The sequence below is a fragment of the Grampus griseus genome, assembly GCF_964374135.1.
Source record: "Grampus griseus genome assembly, chromosome: 9".
Classification (NCBI taxonomy): domain Eukaryota; kingdom Metazoa; phylum Chordata; class Mammalia; order Artiodactyla; family Delphinidae; genus Grampus; species Grampus griseus.
Genome location: NC_139003.1, coordinates 32,702,648 through 32,729,796, shown reverse-complemented (window position 1 = coordinate 32,729,796; position 27,149 = coordinate 32,702,648). Strand labels below are relative to the sequence as shown.

The 27,149-nt window shown below is 39.1% G+C and overlaps 1 protein-coding gene across 2 annotated transcripts in view; it reads left to right on the top strand.

Annotated features, from left to right (window-relative positions):
• MET (MET proto-oncogene, receptor tyrosine kinase) overlaps positions 1–22,169 on the top strand; it is a 128,349-nt gene extending 106,180 nt beyond the window's left edge. The window contains exons 15-21 of one of the 2 annotated variants that reach the window (XM_082661474.1): positions 1,171–1,401; positions 3,324–3,404; positions 6,082–6,263; positions 9,217–9,326; positions 10,524–10,689; positions 19,711–19,847; positions 19,953–22,169. In XM_082661474.1, coding sequence (XP_082517600.1) covers positions 1,171–1,401; positions 3,324–3,404; positions 6,082–6,263; positions 9,217–9,326; positions 10,524–10,689; positions 19,711–19,847; positions 19,953–20,163 — 1,118 coding nt within the window. In that variant the 3' untranslated portion in view covers positions 20,164–22,169. Of the gene's footprint in view, positions 1–1,170; positions 1,402–3,323; positions 3,405–6,081; positions 6,264–9,216; positions 9,327–10,523; positions 10,690–19,710; positions 19,848–19,952 lie in introns of those variants that run through there. The other variant, XM_082661475.1, reaches the window with a different exon arrangement.
• The last annotated feature ends 4,980 nt before the right edge of the window (positions 22,170–27,149 follow it).

Below are 27,149 nucleotides of genomic sequence, written 5' to 3'. Positions count from 1 at the left end.
GCTTAGGAATACTTAGGGTACCATCAACTTTCTTTTTAATGATCCTCTCTTAAATTCTGATTTTCCTGCTCCTTTGCAAAGGAGCTTTTTGTGCTAATGCGGACCCCCTCATAAGCCTCTCCCCTCTCCCTGTGTTATATACTAATACATTTCAATACCCAGCCTAGTTAGTCTTCAAGTCAGTTGCTGCCAGTATAATGCCCTCTCCTTGACATGTATGCATTCCCTTTGGAAAGGGCGAAGCAACTGGTGGCTTTTTTGCCTTATCTGGCATTAAGAAATGTATTCTCAGCCCCATAATTCCCTACCCCTGAAATGGAAAAGTTTCACCTAGAAAAAGGGAACCTTGCTTGAGGCTCTTACCGTTTTGGTTATAAAGATCAATTTACAAGGAATGCTGATCTGATCCCTTTCCAAGTGTCCTCAAGTAAGCAATGAGAATGGCACACTAACCCAATTCTAATCTGCTTTCTCTAAAGAGTGATAACACTAGATCTGCTGCCATCACCACAATATGGAGAACTTACCACGAATGTGAAAAACTTTCAGTTCTGAAATTTTAGCCATTGCATATTTCTAGTCGTTTGTGTGTATGGGTGTATATTTATATATAGAGATATAGATATATAATATTTCACTTTACATATTTTTCATTGACCAGGAATCCACATAGGTTTTGAGCAATACTAATTCATTCCATTAATAAACACTAGTCTCTCAAAAGGCATCTTTTTTCATTTTCTTATAGTTGAGTTGGATTTTTGTGGGAGCCAGGCAGTTGCTTACTATTTTTGCTGCTTTGCATTCTTAAGAATATAGTATATTAAAAAACAAATCTCAAGCTTGGGTTTTTGCTATACCTAAAAAGAGAAATGTCTAAGGAAATGAAAAGGGGAAACAAGCTTTCAAAGTTACTGCTTAATATTCTTACAAGAGAATCAATAATTTTTTTTTTAAACACACACACGCATACCTGTATCTTTTCCCAATTTTATTAAACCAATTCCTTTGTAAGGGTTTTTCCTAGCCTCATTCAATGATACAACCATCATTTCTTTAAATTTAAATTTAAACTTTGGTTTTGTTATTAATTCAATTTGCTGCCCCTGTTGCAGTCCCCACTAAGTGAGGTTTCACTGTTGTTTCTAATAATTTTGCTTTATCTTGCAGACCAGTTTCCTAACTCATCTCAGAATGGGTCATGCAGACAAGTGCAGTATCCTCTGACAGACCTATCCCCCATCCTAACTAGTGGGGACTCTGATATATCCAGTCCATTACTGCAAAATACTGTCCACATTGACCTCAGTGCTCTAAATCCAGAGCTGGTCCAGGCAGTTCAGCACGTCGTGATTGGGCCAAGCAGCCTGATTGTGCATTTCAATGAAGTCATAGGAAGAGGTAAGTATTTCCACTCAGCTTTTTGTTAAACACGATTTTCCAGTAAGCATTTTATCTTCTGCCTTTGCAGATTAGGAATTAGACAATGGTGAAAGCAACTGACAGAGCAGTGATAACAAGTGCACTTGATTTCTGTTCTGCAGACATACAGCCCTGCAAATCACATCCATGGGGATTTGTCCCTGTGCATGGAGACAACTTGATAATCTCCCAAACGTATTAGAAATAAATCACATTCCTCCCTCACCTTTTTCATAATGACAACTATAATTTCTTGAAACGTGCCTTTTACTTCCTTCTAAAAATGATTCTGTTAAGTTCCAATATTTTTACTCCTATCTCCTTCCAGTCTTTCTCTACCCTGAGAATAGTGACTAACTCTATGAAGTCCTGGTTTATAGCAGTTTGTATACTGCTGGACAGCATCAGGAGACAGGGAATTTATAGCCTTCCCTTGATCTGAAGCAACATACATCATCTCTACAATGCACTCCAATTTCTTTATACAAAGAGGAATGAATATTTGTAATAAGCCAGCCAGAGCAGCAATAACAGCTAGCGTGTACAGTATTTGAGGAAACATTGAGCAGGAAAAGAAACCAACCGGAAGCCAGGAAATGAACTCCACTCTTCCCTTTTTTTCTAAAAAGCTTTTACCTTTAATACTGAATGGCCTCTGATCCCTCTTTATTCAGTGTGCGCTGCAAGAGGTAGCAGAGACATCAGCCAGTATGATGCAGAAGAAGCTGATGGGACAATTTGCCTTTTGTGTTCACGAGGCCTTCCCATTTTCCTGTGAAAGCGTCAACACATTCCTCTATCACATACTCCAGATTTTAATCCTTAGCATGCTCCCCTTCCCAAATAGCAGCTTCGCTGTTAACAAACGTGTTTCACATCAGAGTAATATATAGTTCTTTTACCAGCCTGTAAATCCTAGTAATTGTACCAGTTTTAGAGTATGTGGCTTCACTAATTATGTTCTAATTCTACATATTGTAAAATTAGTATTTTATCATGAAAGGTGCTAAAAATGGCAATTATCTCTCTTATAAAGTAATAATCATGAATGATTCTATAAGTATTAACTATTATTTATTTATATGCTTTCCCCAGTAGAACGTGAGCCCTTAAGAGCATTTATTTAGTCATCTTTGCATTACAAGAGAGTAGACTAATGCCCAACACTCACATGCTAGGCACTCAGGGGGTCTTGGCCAGCTGGACAACTTAATGACTTACACAGCTATCAGACATTTGGCACCTCTGGGGAAAATTACTGCCACTGGATGAAAGGCTACCATTGGGAAAGTGATGTGGCTAAAACCAGAGAACTAGATGAAATGACTCAGAGTGAATTTGCTTCATTTGGGCGATTGCCTTTCAGTTTCTGCCAACCTGGATTACAAACTAACTGGTGACTAAAGGGGGAAATCCTTATTCTGTAATGCTAATCTTATTTCTAATGGTGACATTTTTATTTCATTTCAGTTTATTGGAATATAGGGAGCTTATTTTATTGTATTTCTTTATGTGGGTAAAACTTCATTTTTCATATTTAAAAGATGTTATTTGATCCTTAAAACTAATGTTTCTTTTACGAGGCAGATGTTACTCCTGTCTTCAGTGGTTCCACTGTGGTTGAATATTTTATTATGTTAACCTTTAATAACAGTTACATCACCTAAATATTTACCATGTATTAAATAATCATATTGCTTGTATCTTTGGGTGAAATTAATTACGTATACATATTTCACAAACACACACAAATAGTGGTATTGTTAATCAAAAGCATAAGAAACAATGCACTTTTTTTCCATGTAGGAAAAAAAGAGAAATGAAGATCATGAAGAGCTTAATAAATAATATTGCACAATTAAAAGTAATGTGGCACTAACCAAGTTCCCTCTTTCATGTAGGACATTTCGGGTGTGTATATCATGGGACTTTGTTGGACAACGATGATAAGAAAATTCACTGTGCTGTGAAATCCTTGAATAGTAAGTTATATTTTATTTAACAGTGGAGTACACTTTCGTGGTTTGCAAACTAATAAATAGTTCATAATAAAACGTTGATTTACACTTTCCCTTGTGGAAAAATCAGCAGCTGCTGGAATTATGGATCTAATCCTGAAAAGTCGTTTGATCTAAATTCTTATTGATGGGACTTCCCTGGTGGTGCAGTGGTTAAGAATCTGCCTGCCAATGCAGGGGACACAGGTTCAAGCCCTGGTCCGGGAAGATCCCACATGCCGCGGAGCAACTAAGCCCGTGTGCCACAACTACTGAGACTGTGCTCTAGAGCCTGCAGCCACAACTACTGAAGCCCGCGCGCCTAGAGCCCGTGCTCCGCAACAAGAGAAGCCACCGCAATGAGAAGCCCGCGCACCGCAATGAAGAGCAGTCCCCACTGGCCACAACTAGAGAAAGCCCGCATGCAGCAACGAAGACCCAACGCGGCCAAAAATTTAAAAAATATATATATATATAAATAAATTTATTTTTAAAAATTCTTATTGAAATGTTTCCTCAGAAATTATCCCTCAGAGCCCTCATAAGTAAGAATGAAGGAGAAATGAGGTTCTTGGATGAGCCTAAGTATCATTTAAATATGTTTGGCTTATAATATTTGTTTTACAAGTGATATTTATGGAAACTATGGGAAGCATGTTGGCACATACAGTAATAATGACTCATTTTACCCAGAGACATTACTATAATTATTTTTTAACCATGACTTCCATCAAAAAGATAAAAAATGAAATAAGAAAACAGGAAAAAAATATGCCAGCAGAAAATTGAAAAATTGTAAATGTGGTAATATCTCATTTATCCACATTTTTGGTGAATGAGGTATTCCACATAAATGTACTTCCTTAACAAGTGATACTTACCCTCTTTTAGTGCTAGACATATATTTTTTAATATTATCTGCTATTGAGAAAATCTTTTTAAAATGGAATGCATACTCTTTCTAAGAAGCAGGGAATGCTGGAGTTACTCAGTTTTCCTGGGTCTCTCCCATGTATGCATGTTATTAAATTTTGCTTAAAAAAAAAGAGAAAAGAAACATGGAATGCTTCCAAACATAAACTAAGACTTTATTAATGACCCAGATCCATAATTATGGCATAAATTACTGTCTTGTACAACCCAATATACTCCTCATACTAGAGCTTTCCTGGCTCCACCTTTGCTGACAGGTCTCACATGTCAGGTCAGTGTGCTTGCCTTTTCTACCCCCATTTCTAAATTTCTGCTCATAGTTTGAGGCAGCCTGAAAAAATGTTAACAAGATATATTACAGATTTGTATTGGAATTAATAAGCTTTCAATGCACACGTGAAAGGTTTTCTTACAAGATACATTATTGCCAGAAATATTTCAGCTTTTTTAAACATAAATCTCCACGCTGAGCAGTGTTCTGTATGGTTCATTTTTTTGAAAGGCTAACGACAAGGTAATTAAAGGGACAGTTTATATGAAATCTAACTACAAACTGTGATGGATTAAGTATAATTGTCAATAAGTTTGCCTCACTAAAGAGTACCCCTGCCAGTTGTACTCAGAACAGTCCTAATGCCAACAAATCTTTCTCTGTCCCTGGTGTGTGCTGATCTCTGTTTGGTCCAGATGGACTTCCAGGTCTTGGAATGCATTGCATTTGTAGAAGAATCTCATCACTGACACTGATACTAATCAGATTAATAAATTAAAGGTTGTTAACTCTTTATTAGTGCTGACTATTGTCAGGCCCTCGGGATCTCTATCTGGAAATGATTAGAAACTATTATAACAAAATAGTCTACTTAGATACCATAGACAACGTTTGGTCTTCAAATCCTCCTACTCCAGGGATTGGAAAACTATGGCCTGCTGCCTGTTTTCATAAATAAAGTTTATTGAGACTCAGCCACTATTGTCTGTGGCTGCTTTTGCGCTGCAATGGCAAGAGTTGAGTATTTGCAACAGAGACCATAAGGCTTACAAAGCCAAAAATATTTACTATCTGGCCCTTTACAGAAAAGTTTGCCAACCCCTGCCCTAGACAATCACTACAGAAATGGACTGGCCTGCTTCTGTCTCCTTTTTCTGTAAGAGACAAACTATGGTTCTGCATGAGACAAACAGATTGCTAGACTCTTACAAAAACAGGTACAGGTGGTTACTTAAAGGTGTAGCACAGGGACTTCCCTGGTGGCGCAGTGGTTAAGAATCCACCTGCCAATGCAGGGGACACAGGTTCGAGCCCTGGTCCGGGAAGATCCCACATGCTGTGGAGCAACTAAGCCCGTGCACCACAACTACTGAGCCCACATGCCACAACTACTGAAGCCCGCACACCTAGAGCCCATTCTCCGCAACAAGAAAAGTCATTGCAATGAGAAGGCTGTGCACCGCAATGAAGAGCAGCCCCTCCTTGCCAAGACTAGAGAAAGCCCGCGCGCATCAATGAAGACCCAACGCAGCCAAAAATAAAATTTAAAAAAAAAAAAAGTGCAGCACAGGTGACATCATTCACTCAGAAGTATTGTAAAGAAACACTCTGATGATAAGGCATCAGGGCAAGATGTAGCCCAATGGTTTTACATTCCATTGCTCTCCCTCTCTGAACTTGACAAAGTAATCGTTGTCCCTGTAATGAGGTTAATGTCTCCACTGCTGGCTTTCTCAGGAATCACTGACATAGGAGAAGTTTCCCAATTTCTGACCGAGGGAATCATCATGAAAGATTTTAGTCATCCCAATGTTCTCTCGCTCTTGGGAATCTGCCTTCGAAGTGAGGGGTCTCCACTGGTGGTCCTACCATACATGAAACATGGGGATCTTCGAAATTTCATTAGAAATGAGACTCACGTAAGTATATTACCAAACTACTAATTCATGAACTAGCTGTAAGCCAGCGAGTCTTCCAAAATGTGCCTGTTCTGAACCTTTTTAAAAGCTTTTAGCCAAAGAAGCACATATAAAATGTTTGCACCATTCAAATGGACAGAGGCCAATTCAATTCGCTGGTTCCTCAAAATCCTCTATCCTAGTAGGAAGATAGTGATATTTAGAAGGGTCTCCTGGGGGCAGTGATTCTTACCTGCACTGCAACATCCTTGCTGTACCATCTGCTGGATAGGTACTCATCTTTGAGTACCTACTATATGCCAGAAAAAGTACCACACAGGAGACGTAGAGCCAGAATGAGCCTCAGCTTTCAAGGAGTTTTAACCCTAGAAGGAAGAAATACATCGAAAATTAATTATAAATGGGTCTCTTACTATTTTTCAAGCTTGCCACCCACTCTTCTACCTCAGGACCTTTGCACTTGCTATTCTCTCTGCCTGGACTACTCTTCCCCAAAATATCCACATATCTCAGTCATCAACTTCAGCTTTTTGCTGTAATGTCATCTTCAAAATGAAGCTTCCCTGACCTGTCTGAAGTTGCAGCTGACCACCACACCCTCATGCCCTCTTTCTTGCTCCTCTCCACTGCTTTGTTTTTCTTCATCACACTTACCCTCATATCATACACTAGGCCTGAGTTATCCAATACTGTGGCCACAAGCCACACATAAATGTGGCTAGTCCAAACTGAGATGTGCTGTAAGTATAGAATACATCCCAGGTTTTGAATATTTAGTATAAAAAAAGAAAGTAAAATATCTCATCAATAATTGTTTATACTGATTACATGTTGAAATGATATTTGGGATGTGCTGGATTGAAAATATATTGTGAAAATTAATTTTGCTTGTTTCTTTTTAATTTTTTAATGTGACTATTAGAAAAATTTTAATTACATATGTGGCTTGTATTATATTTCTATTGAACAGTGCTCTACTAGGCAATAAATAAATAATATATGTATACACACACACACACACACACACACATACACACACATCCCATTAGAATTCAAGCACATGAGGGTAGCTAATTTTGTTCACTGCTGTAGCAGTAACACCTAAAATAGTGTTTGGCACATAGACTCTCAGGAGATATTTGTTGAATGAATGAGCTCAGGGTTACAAAAGAGGTTCTTAGATGCTTGCAAATGAGGGTTTTCTAAGTGACATTTATGCTGGTTCCTAAAGGCTGAGCAAACAATGGCCAGGCCAGGACCAGGGAGGGAAGAAGGAGTCTCCAGAACTGAAGTCACAGATGGCCCCTGGCTGCTTCTTGGCTCCTGTGATCAGGCCTCTTTGGGAGTTACGGAGTAGCTTTACTCTTGATCAACAGCTTCATAAACATGAGGTCAGGTTCTCGGAGGAAATAAGCTCTAGGACAGTAAAGAAATATTTTGCATTCAGTCAAAAGAATAAAATATTCCCTGGCAGTGAATTTTTGCAAATAAGATGAATTTACCTTACAAAGCACAGAGCTTTGGCCTTACCATACCCACTTTTCCACTCTAACTCTTGCCATTACCCTGATGAGTTCATCTGGTTGGATATGCCATCTTCTCTAGGTATTATTCCCCCAGGGTTAAAGCATGATAGAGATTTCCTATTATACAGTATCATGGCCTTTTATAGTCCAAGGAGTCTATACTTATTACAACCACTAACAGATAGGTCTTAGAGAAGCCTAAAACACAGGAAATGGCCTCTCCACATGCTGTATGCATTAAGGAGGGCTGTAGCCCTCCTTTCAGAGTCCCCACTGTCTGCCTCTTAAGTTCACAAACTCCACAGTGGCTGCTGAAGAAGAGATATCCTGTTCCTGATGGCCAGGCACCAGTAGGGCTATCAGCCACAGTGACATCTATGTGATTTCAGATACAGTTCTCATAGGTACTAAAGGCATTACTCTGTCCATCCAATTTTGTGTGTTGAGCTTATGGAGAATGAGATTTCCTGTTCTCTGTTGGGTCCAGGCCACTGGTGCTTCAGTACCAGTAGGAGGGCTTCTGATGTGATTGATTTCACTACAGTGTGGGCTTTGGAGTCTAACAGATTTAGGTTAAAACCCTAACTCCACAACTTAGCATCTGAGTGGTTTGGGGTGATGTATTTTTCTGGGAACATCCTTGTATTAACCGTGTATTTCTGATGCTCTGACTTGTGGGGACATGCTGACCCTGGAGAGACTGCCCCTCCCAGGACTAGCAAATTCCCAGAGGTATTAAACAACTCACCTTCAAAGAGCATGCCTTTCATCACCAAACCAACCACTCCAGAGCCCATACCCCAGCCACCTCCTTTAAAGTGCTCTCACACTCTGGGACATTATCCACCTGCCCTGATCACTTCAAGACCAGGTACCAGACTACTAGGGACAGTCCCTATACCCCAGAGCCCACTGAAATTATTCAAACCAGCCAATTCTAAGCCTGCTTCACCCATTCCTTCCCACAGAAGCCACAATACAGACTCTTGCTTGTGTTTTCCCCTTGCTCCCTCTGCCTCCTTATTAACCAACACTGGTGCTTCCCTGAGTGGCCTTGTATGACATGGCATGCCTCCTTCTCTTGGGAGTTGTGAGTAACAGCCTTTTCGATGGCAGTTGTTCCCATCTGCTGGCCTTACCACACCTAAATAATAATAAAACCTACATTTTAAAACACCTCCAGTTCCCCATCTGGAAAATGGAGCCCATATCACAGACGTGAGTATATAAGGATTAGCCAGAGTTTATAAAGACATCTAGCCTGGTACTTTGCAAATAACAGATACTTAATAAATTATTGCTGTTATCAACAGGGCACAAGTTATTATTTGAAACAAGGTCATTCTTATAAACATTTCATAATTCTGAGCTCATAGCTAGAACAGTAAATGCTTAGTTTATGCGTTTCCAATTCTCTTTGATTACAGAACCCCACTGTGAAAGATCTTATTGGCTTTGGTCTTCAAGTAGCCAAAGGCATGAAATACCTTGCAAGCAAAAAGTTTGTCCACAGAGACTTGGCTGCAAGAAACTGTATGTAAGTAGAAGAATCTCTGTGCCTGCAGAGTCCAAATTAAGTGACAAGGAGGAATCTGTTTTCCACTGTTCAAGGCTAGAGAGGATGTTTTCTCTTCTCATGCCAAAGTCCGTTAGTTCCGTTACAGTTTTAAATCGATATGTAAGCACTGGGGATGTAGGTGGGGCTTTCAGGCTTTATCAAACAGAATTTAAAAGGAATTCTCCAGAGGGGGTCTTAAACAGCTGTTGTGTGCTCTTGCTTTTCTTTTTCCTTCCCGCCCATAGCCCCCAGTGTTGTGGTTTCACACTGCATTAGTTTTTGGGAGGGAGAATTTGATCTTCAGCATTTTGCAGTGAAAAGGAGAGGGCTGGTAACACAAATACCAACATATTGTAACTTCCCAAGAGTGGATTTGAAGTCAGCCTGCAGAAACCCTACCAAAAATGGTATTTGGGAATGAATATACAAAGAACTTTATTTGTGTCTGTCTGCCTGGGCTGTATAATACAACAGTCAACAGTTTGTAGTTGATTTGTGCTTTCCCTTACATGGCACTGATTCATGGCTCATGGTACGTGTGAATGAAAGAACTGTGCTATTAATTTCCTACCTTGGTTTTGGTCAATGTAACAACATAAAAGCCAGCTTAAACAAAAGGTACATAGCCTCAGATAGAAGAAATTGATTTTTGTTGAACCTTGCTGTTTTCCTAGATGCTTTACTGTGTATCGTTTTTCTCTGTTACCTCACTGGCGGAACATAAGAGTTGTACGTACTAGCCTAGCCCACTGAGAATGAAAAAGGAAAATAACAGTCCCCTCTCATATCTCCCCCATAAAACTAAGTATTGCTAATAAGCTGGCAAGTGAAAATTAGTGATTGCTTTGGGTAGTCAGTTGGCATACTCGATTTAGCAACCAAGGAAAGCTGGGAGGGTGGCCAATTTTACTACTTCTCCAGATCTACATGAAAGCAAAAAAGATTTTCTTATGCCGCATCATTTATAATCTCTTTCCTTGGTCTGTTGAATTTAAAATGGAAATGTCAAGAATTCCATTGTAATTTAGTGTTAGTCAAAACAGGCCAGATGAAGCCCTCCCTTCAGAAGTTATGGATTTCAAATACTGAAGTCCCTTATTCTAATCTTTAGAGGTTCAGCATCACTGTAAATTATTCTATTTCAGCCACCAGTAATAATTTTTGTTCTTTCTGTAGGCTGGATGAAAAATTCACTGTCAAAGTTGCTGATTTTGGCCTTGCCAGAGACGTGTATGATAAGGAATACTATAGCGTACACAACAAAACAGGTGCAAAACTGCCGGTGAAGTGGATGGCTTTAGAGAGCCTGCAAACTCAGAAATTTACCACCAAGTCAGATGTGGTAATGTATTGATCACCCCAACCTCCTCTTTTACTTTCATACCTAACTTTTTTAGTAGTTTTATGGGAACTTAATTTTTTATTAATTAATTTATTTATTTCTATTTTTGGCTGCGTTGGGTCTTCGTTGTTGCACGCAGGCTTTCTCTAGTTGCTGTGAGCAGGGGCCTCTCTTCGGTGTGGTGCATGGGCCTCTCATTGCGGTGGCTTCTCTTGTTGCGGAGCATGGGCTCTAGGCACGCGGACTTCAGTAGTTGTGGCATGTGGGCTCAGTAGTTGTGGCGCACAGGCTTAGTTGCTCCGCGGCATGTGGGATCTTCCTGGGCCAGGGCTCGAACATGTGTCCCCTGCATTGGCAGTGGGATTCTTAACCACCGCACCACCAGGGAAGTCCCAGGAAGTTAATTAAAAAAAAAAAAAGATACCTTCAGCACCACTTATTTCAGTTTTCTTCAGAAGTAAAAACGGGCTTGACTGTCTAACAGGTACCCATAGTATGTTTCCATAAATTCATTCATTCGGAAACATTTGTCCAGAAGAATAGCATGTTAAGTCCTTGGGAAGCCCAGAGCTGAACCAGATATGAACCCTGTCCTCCAGGAGCTTTTGCTCAGCAGGAATGGGAAGGCATGTCCGTCACTAACTCACACAAAGTAGACTGGGATTAGTCCAGCCACTCATAGCTCAAGGGCAGAAGAAGCTGTAACTGAGGCACGTCTAGCAGTGTGGGCCTAGCTAGAAAAGTGCCCTCCTTTATCTGCAATGGTCATCCTCCATTGCAGGAGGATTGCACGCTTCTAAAGGCGTGCACCTGAGCTATGAGGGTAGGCAAGACCATGGGCAGACTCACCTGGGCAGCCAAATCTACCACACTGCCCTTTCACCTGGTGGAGGAGGTGGTGCTTGAAATGGGCCTTAAAGGAGGATGGAAATGATGGACAATGAAAAAATGCCAATCCAGGTGAGGCAAAGGGGCAGGAAAGTATACAGATCTGTAAAGTTCTAAGGAAACAGTAAGCAGCAGTGATTCAGCAAAAATAGAAGGCGCAAAGGGAACTTGTGAGACTAAATTGAGAAAAATATTTTCATAGTAGGTCATAGAAATCCTTGGAAAGCAAACTAGGGAGTCTGGAATTTATTCTCTGGCCATGTGGAAACATTAAAGTGAATCAGATTACACTACAGCCTTTCTTCATTCTGTAAGATGTTTTGAGAGGAGTAGATGCAGGAAGACAAAGTGAGAGGTAGAATTTGAAATAATATAGAAATTGTAAGAACAGAAAAGAGTTGGAAGGAAAGGCATCTCAGAGGTAGAATCAACAATATTTAGCAAGAAATTGATGAAAGTCAAAGCTGAGCAAAGTTATATACTGGTGCAATTACAAGTATGTGAAACAGAGGAGCAAAAGCCGGTTTAGGAGGAAAAATACCAATTGAACCTTGAACATATTGAGTTTGACTTGGGAGTAGGACAAACAGGCGAAGTGTCTGTCAGGCAGTTGGAAATGTGGATCTGCAGCTTGTACAAACTCTTTAGTTGTCTTAGTCAACTAGGGCTGCCATAACAAAGTATTACAGACTGGGTGGCTTAAACAATGGACATTTATTTTTCGCAGTTCTAGAGGGTAAAAGTGGGAAATCAGGGTGCCAGTGTGGTCAGCTTCCGGTGAGGAAAACACATGGCCACCTTTTCACTGTGCCTCATGCTAGGGAGAGAGCAAGAGTAAGCTCTCTGGTGTCTGTTCTTGTAAGGGCACTAACCCCATCCTCATGACCTCATCTAAACCTAATTATGTCCCAAAGGCTCCACCTCCAAATACCATCACAATGGGAGTTGGAGTTTTAACATATGAATTTGGAAAGGGGGGACACAGTTCAATCCATAGCAGAGGACAAGGCTGGAAATAGGCTTTTGAAAGTCCAAATACAATTATTCAGAGGAACCTACATACATGAAGTAAGGGAGAAAAGGAGAGAGGTGGGAGACTCAGAGGAAGAGAAAGTTTCAAGAAGTAATGGGATATGGTCAGCAGAGTCCACTGCTACTCAGTGCACAAGAAAGGTCTTGGAAGCTGAGTGACCTAAGTGATTTGGTCCAGAGTGTGCTGAGGAGCCTGGGTGGTGGATGGCATATTCTATTTGCCTTTAATAAGTCAAGAGGACTATGATATGTGGAGTTAGAAAAATGTTAATGTCTCAGTCCTTGAGGATAACAACTGAAAACAGGAAAAGTGTTAACTGGTGACATCAGCAAACAAGATTGGGAGAAAATAACGTTAATGGAGGACATAGATTGCAAAAGAGAAAGGGTTGGCAGCTCTTAAGGTATAATAGGGGACCGGGATCTGAGTGCAGTGTTAGGAGGCGGGAACTCATCTGCCTCCTCCCTGTGAATCAGCAAGAAAGAGAGGTGTGGCCTCTATTGGTAAGAGTTTCAAAGATGTTGTGGTCTTTAAGTGAAAGCAGAGTTTCAGTTCCTGAGGAAGTGGGGGAGTCATTAGAGAATAAGTTGAGGGTGACTGGGAGTCTTTTCAATGAGCAGGTGTATCACAGGACAAGGTGGAGGAATGGGACTTCAGGGTGGATAAGATTGGTAAGAGGATGTGATAGCCCATGCTAGAGCTTAATGCCTGGGATTCTGATCCTAAAAGACTCTGAAAAAGATGAAAAAAGCAGGTGCTAGAGAGGTAGGCTTGAGGACACATTAATGATGGTGGCAAGTGAAGGCATAAGGTAGGGAGAATTAACTCATCCTCAAAGAACATACATTTCATCCAGACTTGACTACTGGTAAGAGCCAGAACCAGCTCTTACAACTCAATAAGAAGACAAAATAACCCATTTTTTAAAAATAGGCAAAAGATTACATAGATATTTACCACGGAGATGTATGAAGAGCTAGCTAATAAGCACTTGAAAAAATATGCCCACACAAAGACTTGCACATGAATGCTCACAGTAGTGTTATTCATAATGTCCAAAAACCAGGAGCGATTTTAATGTCCATCAACTGGCGAATGGGTATATAAAACATGGTATATCTATACAACAGAATAATACTATTCAGTAACATAGAGGAACCACTGATGCATGCTACATCATGGATAAACCTCAGAAACATTGTATCAAGTTAAAGAAGGCAGACCCAAAATATTACACGTTGAATGATTCCATTTATGTGAAATTTCTAGAAAGAGGCAAAAGATTGAGACAGAAAACAGATCAGCGGTTGCCTGGGGCTGAAGGTGGGAGCGAAGATTGACTACCAGCAGGCATGAGGGAAGTTTCTGGGGTGTTGTAATTGATCTAAAACTGAATTGTGATGATAGCTGCACAACTATATATAATTTGCTAAACATCCTCGACTGTACACTTACAATTGGCAAATTTTATGATATATAAATTACACCTCAGCAAAGTTATTAAAACAAAAGAAGCCTGATGAAATTTTGGATGCTCAAGGCAAGAGTTGGGATTCTGAGCTTTTTGACAACCCTGTATACACACTACTATCTCCACAAAAATACACGCACACTGCAGGGAGGTTTAGCACTTCTTATAAAACAGCTGTCACTCAGATACTTGACTAGAAATTTACACAGGCTTCTATAGATACGAAGTGCTATGTCTTTCTCCCTCTTATTCAAAGCCACTATACTGTACTACATAAAGGGTGAACCTGAGTAATCCATACAGTGCTGCTTTGGAAAATGGTTATTGATTGCATGGATAAATTTGCATAAAGTTTCATTTCCAGGACAGCACAATCTTTTGAATGTTGACATGGAACATTTCCAAAAGCATGTAATAAACCTTATGTATGTTGAGACCTACAAGCAAAAACTTGCCTGTTTGTAGAAAGGTGTACTGTCTTGCAAATGCCAGATGGAGTTCAGCTAAAGTCTGAATACTCTTGAAGCCCTTTCCGACAAAATTGGAATGTCTCTATATGTGCAGTTATTCATACCCAGTATTACACAGTGTCTCACACTTAGTACAAATGCTTCCATTAAAGTCAATACTGACTTCTCAGTTGTTCAACCAACTGGCTTTTTCATCCTGCTTCACCATTCTGCAGTGTTTAATATCGTCAACTACTCCTCCCTTCTTGAAATTTCCTCCTTCTTTGGTTTCGGGGGACACTGTACCATCTTGTTTTCCTCCTGCTTTTAGGCTGTGTTTTCTTTACCTTGACAGCTTCTCTTTCTTCTCTCACAGCCTTACACACAACTCTCCCCCAGGATTTTGGTCCCCAGGTGTCAGCCTCTCTCAACGATTTCAACCATTCCCATCAAGGGTCCCCTTTGAATCTCTCTTCCTAGATATTTTCATTAGCAACACAAATTTACCATGTTCAAAGTCAAATTCTTTCCTGCCAACTGTCAGTGCCTCACTTCTTTATTTCTATTAATGGTATCACCATTGTGCAACATACCAATTCTTCACCCTTTTTATTGTGCAGTTCTTTAAGTTTTAAAGATTGCATACAGTTTTATATTCACCACCACAACAACCAGGATATGAAACAGTTTCATCATCCCGGAAAATTTCCTGTGCCTCTTTGTATTCAACCCCTGCCCTAATGCTAAGACCTGGAAACCACTGGTCTGTTTTCTGTCTCTATAGTTTTAACTTTTCTAGAATGTCATATAAATGGAATCATACAGTAAATATGAGTCTGTCTCCTTCACGTAGCATAATGTGTTTGAGAGGTATCAGTAGTATCAATGTATCAGTAGTTATTCCTTTTTTCATTGTGGCAAAAACATAAAATTGACCATCTTAACCATTTTTAAGGTACAGTACAGTAGTGTTAACTATATGCATATTGCTGTGCAACTGATCTCTAGAACTTCATCTTGCAAAACTGAAACGCTGTATCCACTGAACAACTCCATATTTCCCCCTCCCCCCAGCCTCTCTGGCAACCACCATTCTACTTTCTGTTTCTAACAGTTTGACTACTTTAGATACCTCATTATAAGTGAAATCATACAGTATTTGTATTTTTGTAACTGGTTTATTTCACTTAGTATAATGTCCTCAAGTTTCATCCATGTTGTAGCATATGACAGGATTTCCTTTTTTAAGGCTAAATAATACTCCATTGTGTGTATATACCACATTTTCTTCATCCGTTTATCTGTCAATGGACATTTAGATTGCTTCTGTCTCTTGGCTACTATGAATAATGTTGCTGTGAACATGGGTGTGCAAATATCTTTTCTAGATACTGATTTAATTTCCTCTGAATATATATACCCAGAAGTAGGCTTGCTGGATCATATGGTAATTTTATTTTTAATTTTTTGAATACTCTTTTCCATAGCAGAATAATTCACTCCTTTTTATTCCTAAGTAGTATTCCATTGTGCAGATGTCCCACATTGTGTTTATCCATTCACTGCTTGAAGGACATTTGCGTTCTTTCCTGTTTTAGGCAATTGCTTATACATAAGTATAACTGCTGTAACTTTTGCTTAAAGGTTTTCGTGTGAACATAATTTTTACTTCTTTTGAGTAGATATCTAGAAGTAAGATTACTGGGTTGTAAGTTAAGTGTATGTTTAACTTTATGAGAAGCTGCCAACTGTTCCACAGTGCCAGTATCATTTTATATCCCTAACAATAATATATAAGAGTTCTAGTTGTTCAGCATCCTCACCAGCATTTACCATTTTCAGTATGTGGGATTTTAGCCATTCTAATAGATTGTAGTGGCGTCTAATTTTCTTTTTAATCTGTATTTCCCAAATAACTAATGATGTTAAACGTCTCTTCATGTGCTTATTTGCCATCCTTATTCCACCTTTTGTGAAACGTCTACTCAAGTCTTTTCCCCATTTTTTAAGTTTCAGAATTTATTTTCTGGTGTTTTTTAAATTGGGTTGTTTGTTATTTTACTGTTGAGTTGAGAGTTCTTTATATATTCTGGATACAGGTACATGTTATCAGATATGTGTTTTTACCAATATATTTTTCTAGTCTTTGGCTTGCCTTTTCATTTTTTTAATGGTATCTTTCAAAGAGCAGAAGTTTTAAATTTTATTGAAAATGTTATCAATTTACCAGTTGTTAAATATTATCAATTTATCCATTTTTTTAATCAGTTGTGCTTTTTTATAAATTGTGTTGTATCTCAATTTACCTATTCTCAAATGCTCAAATTTGGCTGTGTCTATTCCTTGATTGCCTCGGCAGTGTGCCTTTCTATCACTTTTTATAGCTTATAACAATCTCTCACCTCTAATAACTGCTTTGAGCATCACCTTTGATAAAGTGAGGCAGAGATTCTTCAGGTGAGCTCACTGCTGGTGCTCAGATATTCAGAAAGACTTGACCATTCACACAATAAGCAAGAATGGCAGCGCTCTCCTGTCTTGAAGCTTAAACTGACTTGTTTCCATCATTCTTTTTTTTTCCTCTTTTTCGATTAATTTTTATTGGCGTATAGTTGCTTTACAATGTTGTATCCATCTTTCTCAACGCACAGGTATTGTACACCACCCCCTCCCTTTGTCTCTCTCTCCCCTTCCCTCTCCTGGCCCCCATCAGCCTCTCTCTTCTTGGTCAGCATCATTCTCCTCCTTCACTGCCCCTCCCCGCTACGAACCTGGCAGTCCAAGCCGTTATGGGGAGTTTGGAATGCAGACTGTTCATGGAAACTGCCTCCCTCTCACCTCTTCTGTCCCATGATTCCTCCAACACTCCTCTGATACCCAGTTATTGTCCAAGCCCTATCATTCCTTATAAACTTATCCAACTCTTTCCCCTTTTTTGCAAATTTGCCTCCAGGCGTCCTATAGCTTAGGCTGTTGGTTAGGGAAACCTGATCACACACCAGTTATCAGCCTCTCAGAACTTTGGTTTCTTCATCCTTAAAACATCTACAAAACTGATTACATTACAGGGTTGTTGATAAAGATTAAATAAGACAATCTTTTTTTTAAAGGGCATGACACCCACCCATGCCAGGCTCATTCGATGACACGTACTCTTTCCCACCACTCTAATTCAGGAGTTCAGTCTCATAAGGTTCTGTGTTGCCAGTAAACAGTAGCAGCCCTCACCTACTCCTGTTCAGAAAGCTCCTAACTGGTCTCCATGTTGTGGATCGGCTTCCCCTATTTGTCTAAAGCAGAGTGTTTACAGATGCAATCTCCTGGAGCTCGACCCCAGTCACATCCCATCTATTTCAGTTTAACCCACGTTCAACATTCAAAAACATGGTCCCCTTTCAACCTTATCTATCCGTCGTCCCTTCATCTACTCCACACATCAAGAGTGACCTGTTGTCCTTATGGTTCAAAAAAACACACAAGTACTCTTACCCCTGGGCCCACTCCCTCCATCCAGAACACTCTTTCTGCCCTTACAATACACGTATCTATTTAACATATTCTCCCTGTTCCTGAAGACCCGCTATACTGTCACTTTCTTCCTAAAGCCTTTCTCAGTACCCCACTATTATCCCTTTGTCTTTTCACAACATTTGTACCTCTTTTCTATAATTGCTCTGTATCACAGTTATTAGATCTTATTGTTCTATGTGACAGTTAATTGCATAATACTCTTAACCCTGTTAAATCAGCCTTGGGGCCTATCCAGTAACTTGAACAGTGACCTACTTGTGCATCATCAAGGATCAGTAGATACTTGTTAAATTGATTTAAATTCTAATGCAAATTCTGGAACTTGAAGGTTAACACAATGAAGTTGTCAGAAGTGACTCATAAGATTTTTAGGCATTGAAAACTTTGACTTTGAAGGGCAAAGTTATCTAGTGCCCACCTGGGAAGGAGTTTGTTTTCTCTATTTGGATCAAGGAAGTCAGTGACCTTAAAGGGTTCTTACACTCGGGCAAAGGGAAAAAGTCATTAATGGAGATTTGTATCGGCAACCACAGTGTCTACCTGATTTCTTTCTTTCAGAAACACAAGCTTTATTCTCCTTCTTGCTGAGTGTTACAAGCTACACTTGCTTCTCAGTGTTATGTTTTCCTGCCCTGCATGTCTGATCTGTATTCTCTTTGCCCTCCTAGCTTCTTTTTTCTCAGTGCCTCATTCCTGCCGCCATGTGCTTCTTGGTCTGTGAGTGTCCTGGAAGTGTTGCTAGGGGAGAACTGATTTCCTTGGTCCTCGGTGACCCACACGTGCTGACTTACTCTCATTGTGTCATTCTCACCTTGGCACACGTCCAGGGCGAGATAATATGTATGACCTGATCTATTCCAAGGAGAGTGCTCTAAATCAAGAAATTGCATACTTAGTGAAGTTTAGTAGACCAAGCAAGACCCAAGAGTCAAGAACTCTTAAATGTTCATCCCTGTGTGAATTCAGATTTATTGGGGAATTTTTAGCAAATCAGTCAACCTCTCTGTGGCCTTGTGATCATCCTGTAAAGTACTGTTACAGCTGTTTTATATTAATTTCCTCCTTTAACATTTTCAAAATATATTTTATTGAAATTCATTTTCAGTTGAGAGCCTTGATGCCTAACAGTTTTATTACTTCTGATTTTTAATATGGATTTTTACTTTTACTGACTTAGACCTTCTCTTTTAGCATTAACTTTTGGATATGGTTACATTTCTTAAGGAGTACTTACATTCATTTGGAAATCCCACGCATTTAAATTTTGGAAGCCTTGTCTTTTCTTTTTTACTAATAATCTAAAATTGTAGTGAAGCTATTATAAAAAAGAAGGATAGAAACGTTTTAATGCTTTGACCCTGTAAGAGAGAACTTGGAAAATGCACGCTACAAACTACTGATGAAATGTTAATCATCATGTGGACTTTGAAAACTTTACATTTACTTGTAATCTAAACTTTATCCAATTCTGGTTTAAACGAGTCATAATTATGTAGCTTACTGATTGCCTTTAAGGAAGATTTTGCCCAAAACAGCAATAGTATTAAATACACTAAACCAAGTTTAGTTATGAAGACCTGCTGATCACCTTTCATATTTGTGTGGTCACCCTTCCCTCACCTGGATTCTCCCTTCCCTTGTTTGACCAGTGGTCCTTTGGCGTGCTCCTCTGGGAACTGATGACAAGAGGAGCACCACCTTATCCTGATGTCAACACCTTTGATATAACAGTATATTTGTTGCAAGGCAGAAGGCTCCTACAACCTGAATACTGCCCAGATCCCTTGTAAGTAAGAATTCCAACAGGATCTTCTGTAGCTCTTACGTTCTTTTCTTTTACAGAAATGCTTGCCTTCAGAGTCCTTACAGCATTGTTTCCTTTCTGAAACAGGTATGAAGTGATGCTGAAATGCTGGCACCCTAAAGCTGAACTGCGCCCATCCTTTTCTGAACTGGTCTCCAGGATATCAGCGATATTCTCTACTTTCATTGGGGAACACTATGTCCATGTGAACGCTACATACGTGAATGTCAAATGTGTCGCTCCATATCCTTCTCTGTTGTCATCACAAGATAATGTTGATGGCGAGGGGGATACATGATGGATGGAGGCACCTGTACCACCAGCCCCCTTCTGAGAAGCATTACTGAACTGTCCAAACAACAGTCCACAGTTTGTCCAATATTTTTTTCACTGCCTGGCCACTGAAAGGCCACCAGGTATTATTTGCTTTTGCCAAAATTGCACTATTATAGGACCTTATATTGTTATTTAAAATGACTGGATTCTACGGAATTTCTCATCTGACAAAGCATCGGAGCCAGAAGCTTGGTCCCACAGGCCAGTGACCAACAGCAATCCTGCAACTGTGATGACGCTCCTGTCACATTCAGGCCAAAACCTGAATGCTGGGTTGAAATTTTTAAAAATCGGGATCCCACCTGATTTCATATGGGGAACTGAAGCAATGCATTTTGAGGGCTTCTTGATCACAGAAAATTCAAAAGAAGTGGTCATGTCCAGGAAAGACATGGCATCCCTGGGACCAGGCCACTCATTTAGACTTAAAGCGTTTCAAATAACTTTTATGTGTTGTATGAACAACACATTTTTTTATTACTGGTGTTGTCATTTGCCCATTAGGTAAACATTCCCTTTTAAATTTTTGTCTACACATTCCTTTTATTGGAGAACTATCCATAGACAACACGGTCAACATTTCAAAACAGCAGGACATGAAATGTGTTTATAAATTAGTAGGAATATTTACATATGTACATAGACAACGTTAAGGCTTTCGTAAAATAGCTTAGTCACAGTGAAATATTTGTCATTTAAAAATCAACTGTTTGAGAATGATGCCTTTCTGATCTGGATGTGGACATTTAGAAGTTTTGTCTGTTTTTTTTTTTTTTTTAAATGATGACTCTGAAAATGAAACAAGTAATTTGTGATGATAAATGTTTTTAAAGGTAACTCAGCATGTTTTTAAAGCAAAATACGTCTGACTAAAACTTTATTGGTTCCAATCATGGCTCATAAGTAGAGCCGAGAAAGAATCGATGGACTGGGAATATTAGCCTCTTTCTCAGGTGGCAGCCTTCCACCCCACAAACAATTGGAGGCAATAAAATCAGGAGGAGTCCAGTTTTGCATTAGGACATGTTTTGTGTTAAGCAAAACATATTTTAGGGGAAAAAAAAAGGCAATTGAAAGTTCTGGCCGTTTCACCTGGATGAACAGTTACTCTGGTCAGGACTTTTGTGATGTTTTGTTCTGTGAGATTTTGTGCTTACTACTGTATAATGCATGTGGCACAGTATACTCTAACTGGTTTTGTCGATGTAAACATTTAAAGTATTATATTTTTATAAAAAGGTTTATTTTTAATGATGTAAAAAAACTTTTGTTAGGCCACAAAAATACTGCACTGTGAACATTTCAGAAAAGGTATGTCGGACTTGGATTAATAACAGCATGGTTTTAAATGGCTGTAAATAGTGATAAGGAAATGTACTGACTGCCAGTACACCCCACCCTCATTACATCATCAGGACTTGAAGCCAAGGGTTAACACAGCAAGCTATAAAGAGGGTGTGTTATGCTAAAACCCAATAGTAGAGTTGAGCTCTTGTTGCGAGAGAGAGTGATTACAACCAAAAGCTCTTTGACAATGGTGGAACTTATCAGAAGACACAAGGAATTGTACTGCAGTGATACTTCAATTCAAATATTACTATTTCAGAAGTGTAAAGAGTAATACTGATTCACAGAATATTGTAAATGATGGTGAGGAAGAAAAAATCCACTCTGCAGAAAGAAATAACTGTCTCCACCGATGTCAAGAGAATGAATACATCGAGAATAGCGCTTATGTAATCAACCCATCAACAAGACTGCACACCTGTATATATGCTTGAGAAAGCTACAATGTGAAAATCATGTTTGCTATTTATAAACGTGTCCTTAGGTTAATGTGTCTGGACAGATTGTGGGAGTTAAGTGATTCTTCGAAGAATTAGATACTTGTCACTGCCTATACCTGCAGTTGAGCTGAATGGTACTTTGTATGTTAATAGTTGTTGTTCTGATAAATCGTACAATTAAAGTGATGTATCATCTTGTATACTGAGTTGGTTTTTGCTAGTCATGCCTGATTGCCTACTCCATTTACATAATGACAGAGGAAGCCTAAGATTGATTTCACCTGACTATACCAACTCATCCATTTATGAGAGTGTTAGTCAAGTTAATGCATAGACATCTAAAAGAATTTGCATCCTTGATTCTCAGGAAGTCTGTCTCTCTAAGGGTGGTTTCCCCTGCGCTGCTGAATTACCTAACATTTCCCTGACAGCCTTTCGACTGCTGGAGCACCTGGCCCCTACTTCAGCTTGATCCTCTTCTCCAGCAAGATGCATCCTTGGACCAGAAGACATGACAATGGAGCTGCAACCCCACAGTTGGCACAGAGATAGCTAGTTGGGTGTTGGAGGAGAGAGACCTTCTTACCCCCTTAAAACTACTCTTTTCATCTACACAGGTTCCCACTCTTCAGGTGCCCCCAAGGACTAGAGCAACTACCTTCAGGTTATATCCATGAATATTCTTGTAATGGTAAAGGGATTCAAAGGTGAAATTTCAGTCATCTAAGCTTTGGGGCAGTCTGAAATTTTTTTTAAAAAAAAGGTCTGAGTTTAAACTAGTGCCTACAAAGTAGGCACTACTTTGTGGGGGCTGATTCTTTAGTGAAAGAGAATTTAACGCCTGTACCCAGTCAAACTCCCTCCCCTCCAAGAGATGCATTTCCATAGGAAGTTCAATCAGACCCCATGCCCAGAAGAACAAGAACTTGTCATCTTTATATCCCAAGTGTCTGTCACTTTTTTAGCATGTCGTCAAACAGTGCTCTACTGAAACAGGATTTTCTTGTCTTCAGTCAATCACTTTAAGCCACCACAGATACAGAGTTACCCAGGTAGCTCCCATGATGTTTGGTGAATCACTGACATGGGGGGTGGAAGGGAATCTTTCTAGGGAGAGAGGGATAAAAAGATATCCCTTTACAAAGTTTTGCTTGATGCTCTGTATTTTTAATTACCACAGGATTTTTCACTCCACAGTGTAGGCATCAATTATATTTTTGCTCTCTCTGACCTACACAGGAGATTGCATCCTTAAAGAATTATGGTGAAAGGATACAAAACCTGTACAAGCACATTAACTGTTTAATTGCTGACGTCTTGCATTGTTAATTTACCCAGTTTAGTTCAGGAAACAAGTTAACATTATGTAAAAGAAATTAATTAGTATTTAATTTAATTCCACTAATACGTAGTGAGCATCTGCATATGTCAGGCATTGTACTAGGTAATGGAGATTTACAAATAAACAGTCTCTCCCCCTCCAAGGAATTTAATTGAAGAGACAAACAGTATTACACAGTTAGTGAATATTAGAACTGTGCATTTTCTTAGATCTGTAAACCATCTAGAAGAGGCTTCACAGTTTATAATTGGAAGTTTGTAGTTTTTGACCCCTTGACCTATTTCTCTCACCCCCTCATCCCCTTTGGCTACCACCAATCTGTTTTCCGTATCTATGAGCTCTTTTTCTGGGGTTTTATTTGTGGTTTGGTTTTGGGATTTAGGGGGTTTTTTTTAGAGTCCACATATAAGTGAGATCATATGTCTTTTTCTGTCTGACTTATTTTACTTAGCATAATGTCATTGAGGTCCATCCATGTTGTGGCAAATGGCAAGATTTCCTTCTTTTTTATGGCTGAATTATATATATACATATAATTTTCTTTATCCATTCATCCACCAATGGACACTTAGATTGTTTCCATGTCTTGGCTGTTGTAAATAATGCTAAGATGGGAGTGCATATATCTTTTTGAGTTAGAATTTTCATTTTCTCCGCATAAATGTCCGAAAGTGGAATAGCTGGATTGTATGGTAGTTCTAATTTTTAATTTTTTGAGGAACCCCCATACTGTTTTCCATAGTGTTTGCACCAATTTACATTCCCAGTAGGGAACAAGGGTTCCTTTTTCTCCACATCCTCACCATTATTTGTTACCTCTTGCCTTTCTTTTTCCCCTTGTCTTTTTGATAATAGCCATCCTAACAGGTGTGAGCTGACACGTCATTGTGGTTTTGATTTGCATTTCTCTAATGATTGGTGATGTTGAGCATCTTTTCATGTACCTGTTGACCATCTATATGTCTTCTTTGGAAAAATGTATATTCAGATCTGCCTACTTTTTAACTGCATTGTTATTTTGATACTGAGTTGTATGAGTTCTTTGTATATTTTGGATATAACTCATTATCAGATGTATGATTTGCAGGTATTTTCCCCTATTCAGTAGTTTGACTTTCCCTTTTGTTGGTGGTTTCCTTTGCTGTGCAGAAGCTTTTAAGTTTTATATAGTCCCACTTTTTATTTTTGCTTTTGGTGCCTTTGCTTTTGGTGCCAGACTCAAAAAATTATTACCAAGACTTATGTCAAGGAGCTTACTACCTATGTTTTCTTCTAGGAGTTCTACGTTTTCAGGTCTTACATTCAAGTCTTTAATCCATTTTGGGTTGATTTTTGTGAATGGCGTAACATAGTGGTTCAGTTTCATTCTTTTGTATGTGCCTGTCCAGTTTTCCCAGCACCACTGATTGAAAAGACTATCCTTTCTCCATGTATATCCTTGGTGCCTCTGTTGAAAATTAACCAACCATATACGCGTGGGTTTACTTCTGGGATTTCTGTTCTGTTCCATTGATCTATGTGACAGGTTTATGCCAATACCATACTGTTTTGATTACTATAGCTTTGTAAAATAGTTTGAAATCAAGGCGGGTATCACAGTTTAAACATACCAAGTGAAGCTTCTTAGTAAAGCAAATAGATCAAGCTCTGACTTATCTTGAGCAAAATACTGAACCTCTCTCAACCTAAGTTTCTTTGTCTGTCATGTAGGTTAGTCCTACTTACTGCACAAAGTTGTATGAGGACTAAAAAATAGTGTGTATAGTTACCTGGATACCATAGTTGCTCAGTAATTGTGATATTATTATTATCTTCAGTAAAAGCCCATGTAAATGTAGCCTGCAGTTGATGAAAGGGAAATGAAGCCTGAAAGGAACCTTACAGATGTTTAAATACAAATTCTTACCCCATCCCTCATGTCATACCAGCTTTATACAGTGGAAATAAAGCTGTGATTCTCCCTCATCCTTGAATATTGATACGACAGTACAGGTGGGGGCTGAGAAGCATGACAAAACAATGACAAGATGGTGGCACCTTTCCTCTTAGTGCCGATCACCCAAAGACTACCTCTATCCCTTCTTGTTTCTCCAAACTCTCTATTAGTCCTTTAATCACTTCTCCAATGACTAGTTTCCTTGTTTCTTGTTTAGCCTTCAGACCTAGAATTCACAACAGACATGGAAAAGAACAACCTGTCTAAATTATAGGAAAGTTGCAGGAAGGCACAAGGACAGGAATCCCAATTCTCAGTATTACTGAGAATTACTGAGTATCACTGAGAGTATTATTGTTCCTTGCTTTGCTCAAATGGGTGGTTAATGATTATTCAAACTCAGGAAAAGTAGTGTTTGGGAGATAAGGAATACTTCGTTAATATTATGATCCATCTGGATGACTAGACATACATAGCTGACTATGCAGACACGTAGGATGCACTCTTGTGGTGCTTTAGACAATTTCAGGAGAAAGGTATGCAGACATTATGCCCCAAAGGAAGAAATGCTTATTGCTTTTAATTCCATAAAGTGTTTTTCTTCTTCATACCTGACATTTTTCTTCAGGACTATCTCAATTCCCTATCTATCAAAACTTGGAAATAACTCCAGTCATAAACCAGTGAAATATTTCAGTTGGTGAATTGAAAGTAATAAAATAGAGGCTCGCCCAAACTGTCCTTTGTTGTAAATTACACCAGAGGTCTAGATTACGTCAGCCAAAGGTATTGATCACAATGCTGAGAGGTTTATAACTACTATTGACTTACCATGTGACCCTGGAGCAGAAATCTAGGAAAATTGCAAAAGCATATCTACGATAATGAAAAGCCCATCATTAATAGAACGTACTATCCTGTCATCCAACTAGTACTGTGTTGGCATCAAGGCAAATATTTAACTAATGCTAGAAACAGAAGGTACTTCTGTCTTCACCCTTTTTTCCATTGCATGCTTCTGAGCTACTCTGATGAGTGTGTTTTCCCTCTTATCACTAAAGGTATAGGTTTTTTTAAAAAACTGATAGGAATTAATTAGTTCATTATTTCCATATAAAAGTAGCATCAATCATCCAAATAGCTCCTAATCCTTTATTATTTTTTTAACAAAGAGCTAGTTCTCCATATAACTCAATTTAGAATAGGGCTCAAGTCCCACTCTCCTGGGCAGTTAAATCCTACCTGGTTAAGCATTCCACAAAAACTAGTTAGCATTAAGGAAGCAACTCTGAGATGAAAATGGCCATATTTAGGATACACAAACGGAAATTTTTAATTTAAGTAAACTACTAATTTAACATTATTTTGAAGCACTGGTCCCAGATTACAATGATAATTAATTTTTATCCTTTTCTTGAAAAGAAGCCTTTTGTCTTTATGTGTTCACTCTTTCACTGTCACATGGGTACATATTTTTCCACCACACGAGTTCCAGGCTGGCAGAAACGTCCACTAATCCTTAGACCTCTGGGCTGGAACGACAAAAATGCATAAAATCTTACCAAGCCAAAAGAGATCAACTTTAAAAATCTTTGGCATCCAAACACGTCAGAACCGTTTTTCACTGACTCCCCAAACCATTTGTGTTCCCCATCATGGTCCATGGAGTCTGTAACATCAGTTCCTGCTTTTATTGGGCAGCCTGGAATTTTTAAGCACCATATTTCATCTCATTTTCCTTTACCTTTCTTGGTTGTTTATACTTTTCACAGTTGTTTTATGAGTTTTCTTTCTGTCTCTAATTCTAGAAGTGTTGGAAAGTGGTAATGGACAGACTGCTGTCTGCCAACCCAAGCCATCACTTTGATGTTTGCCACTGTTAC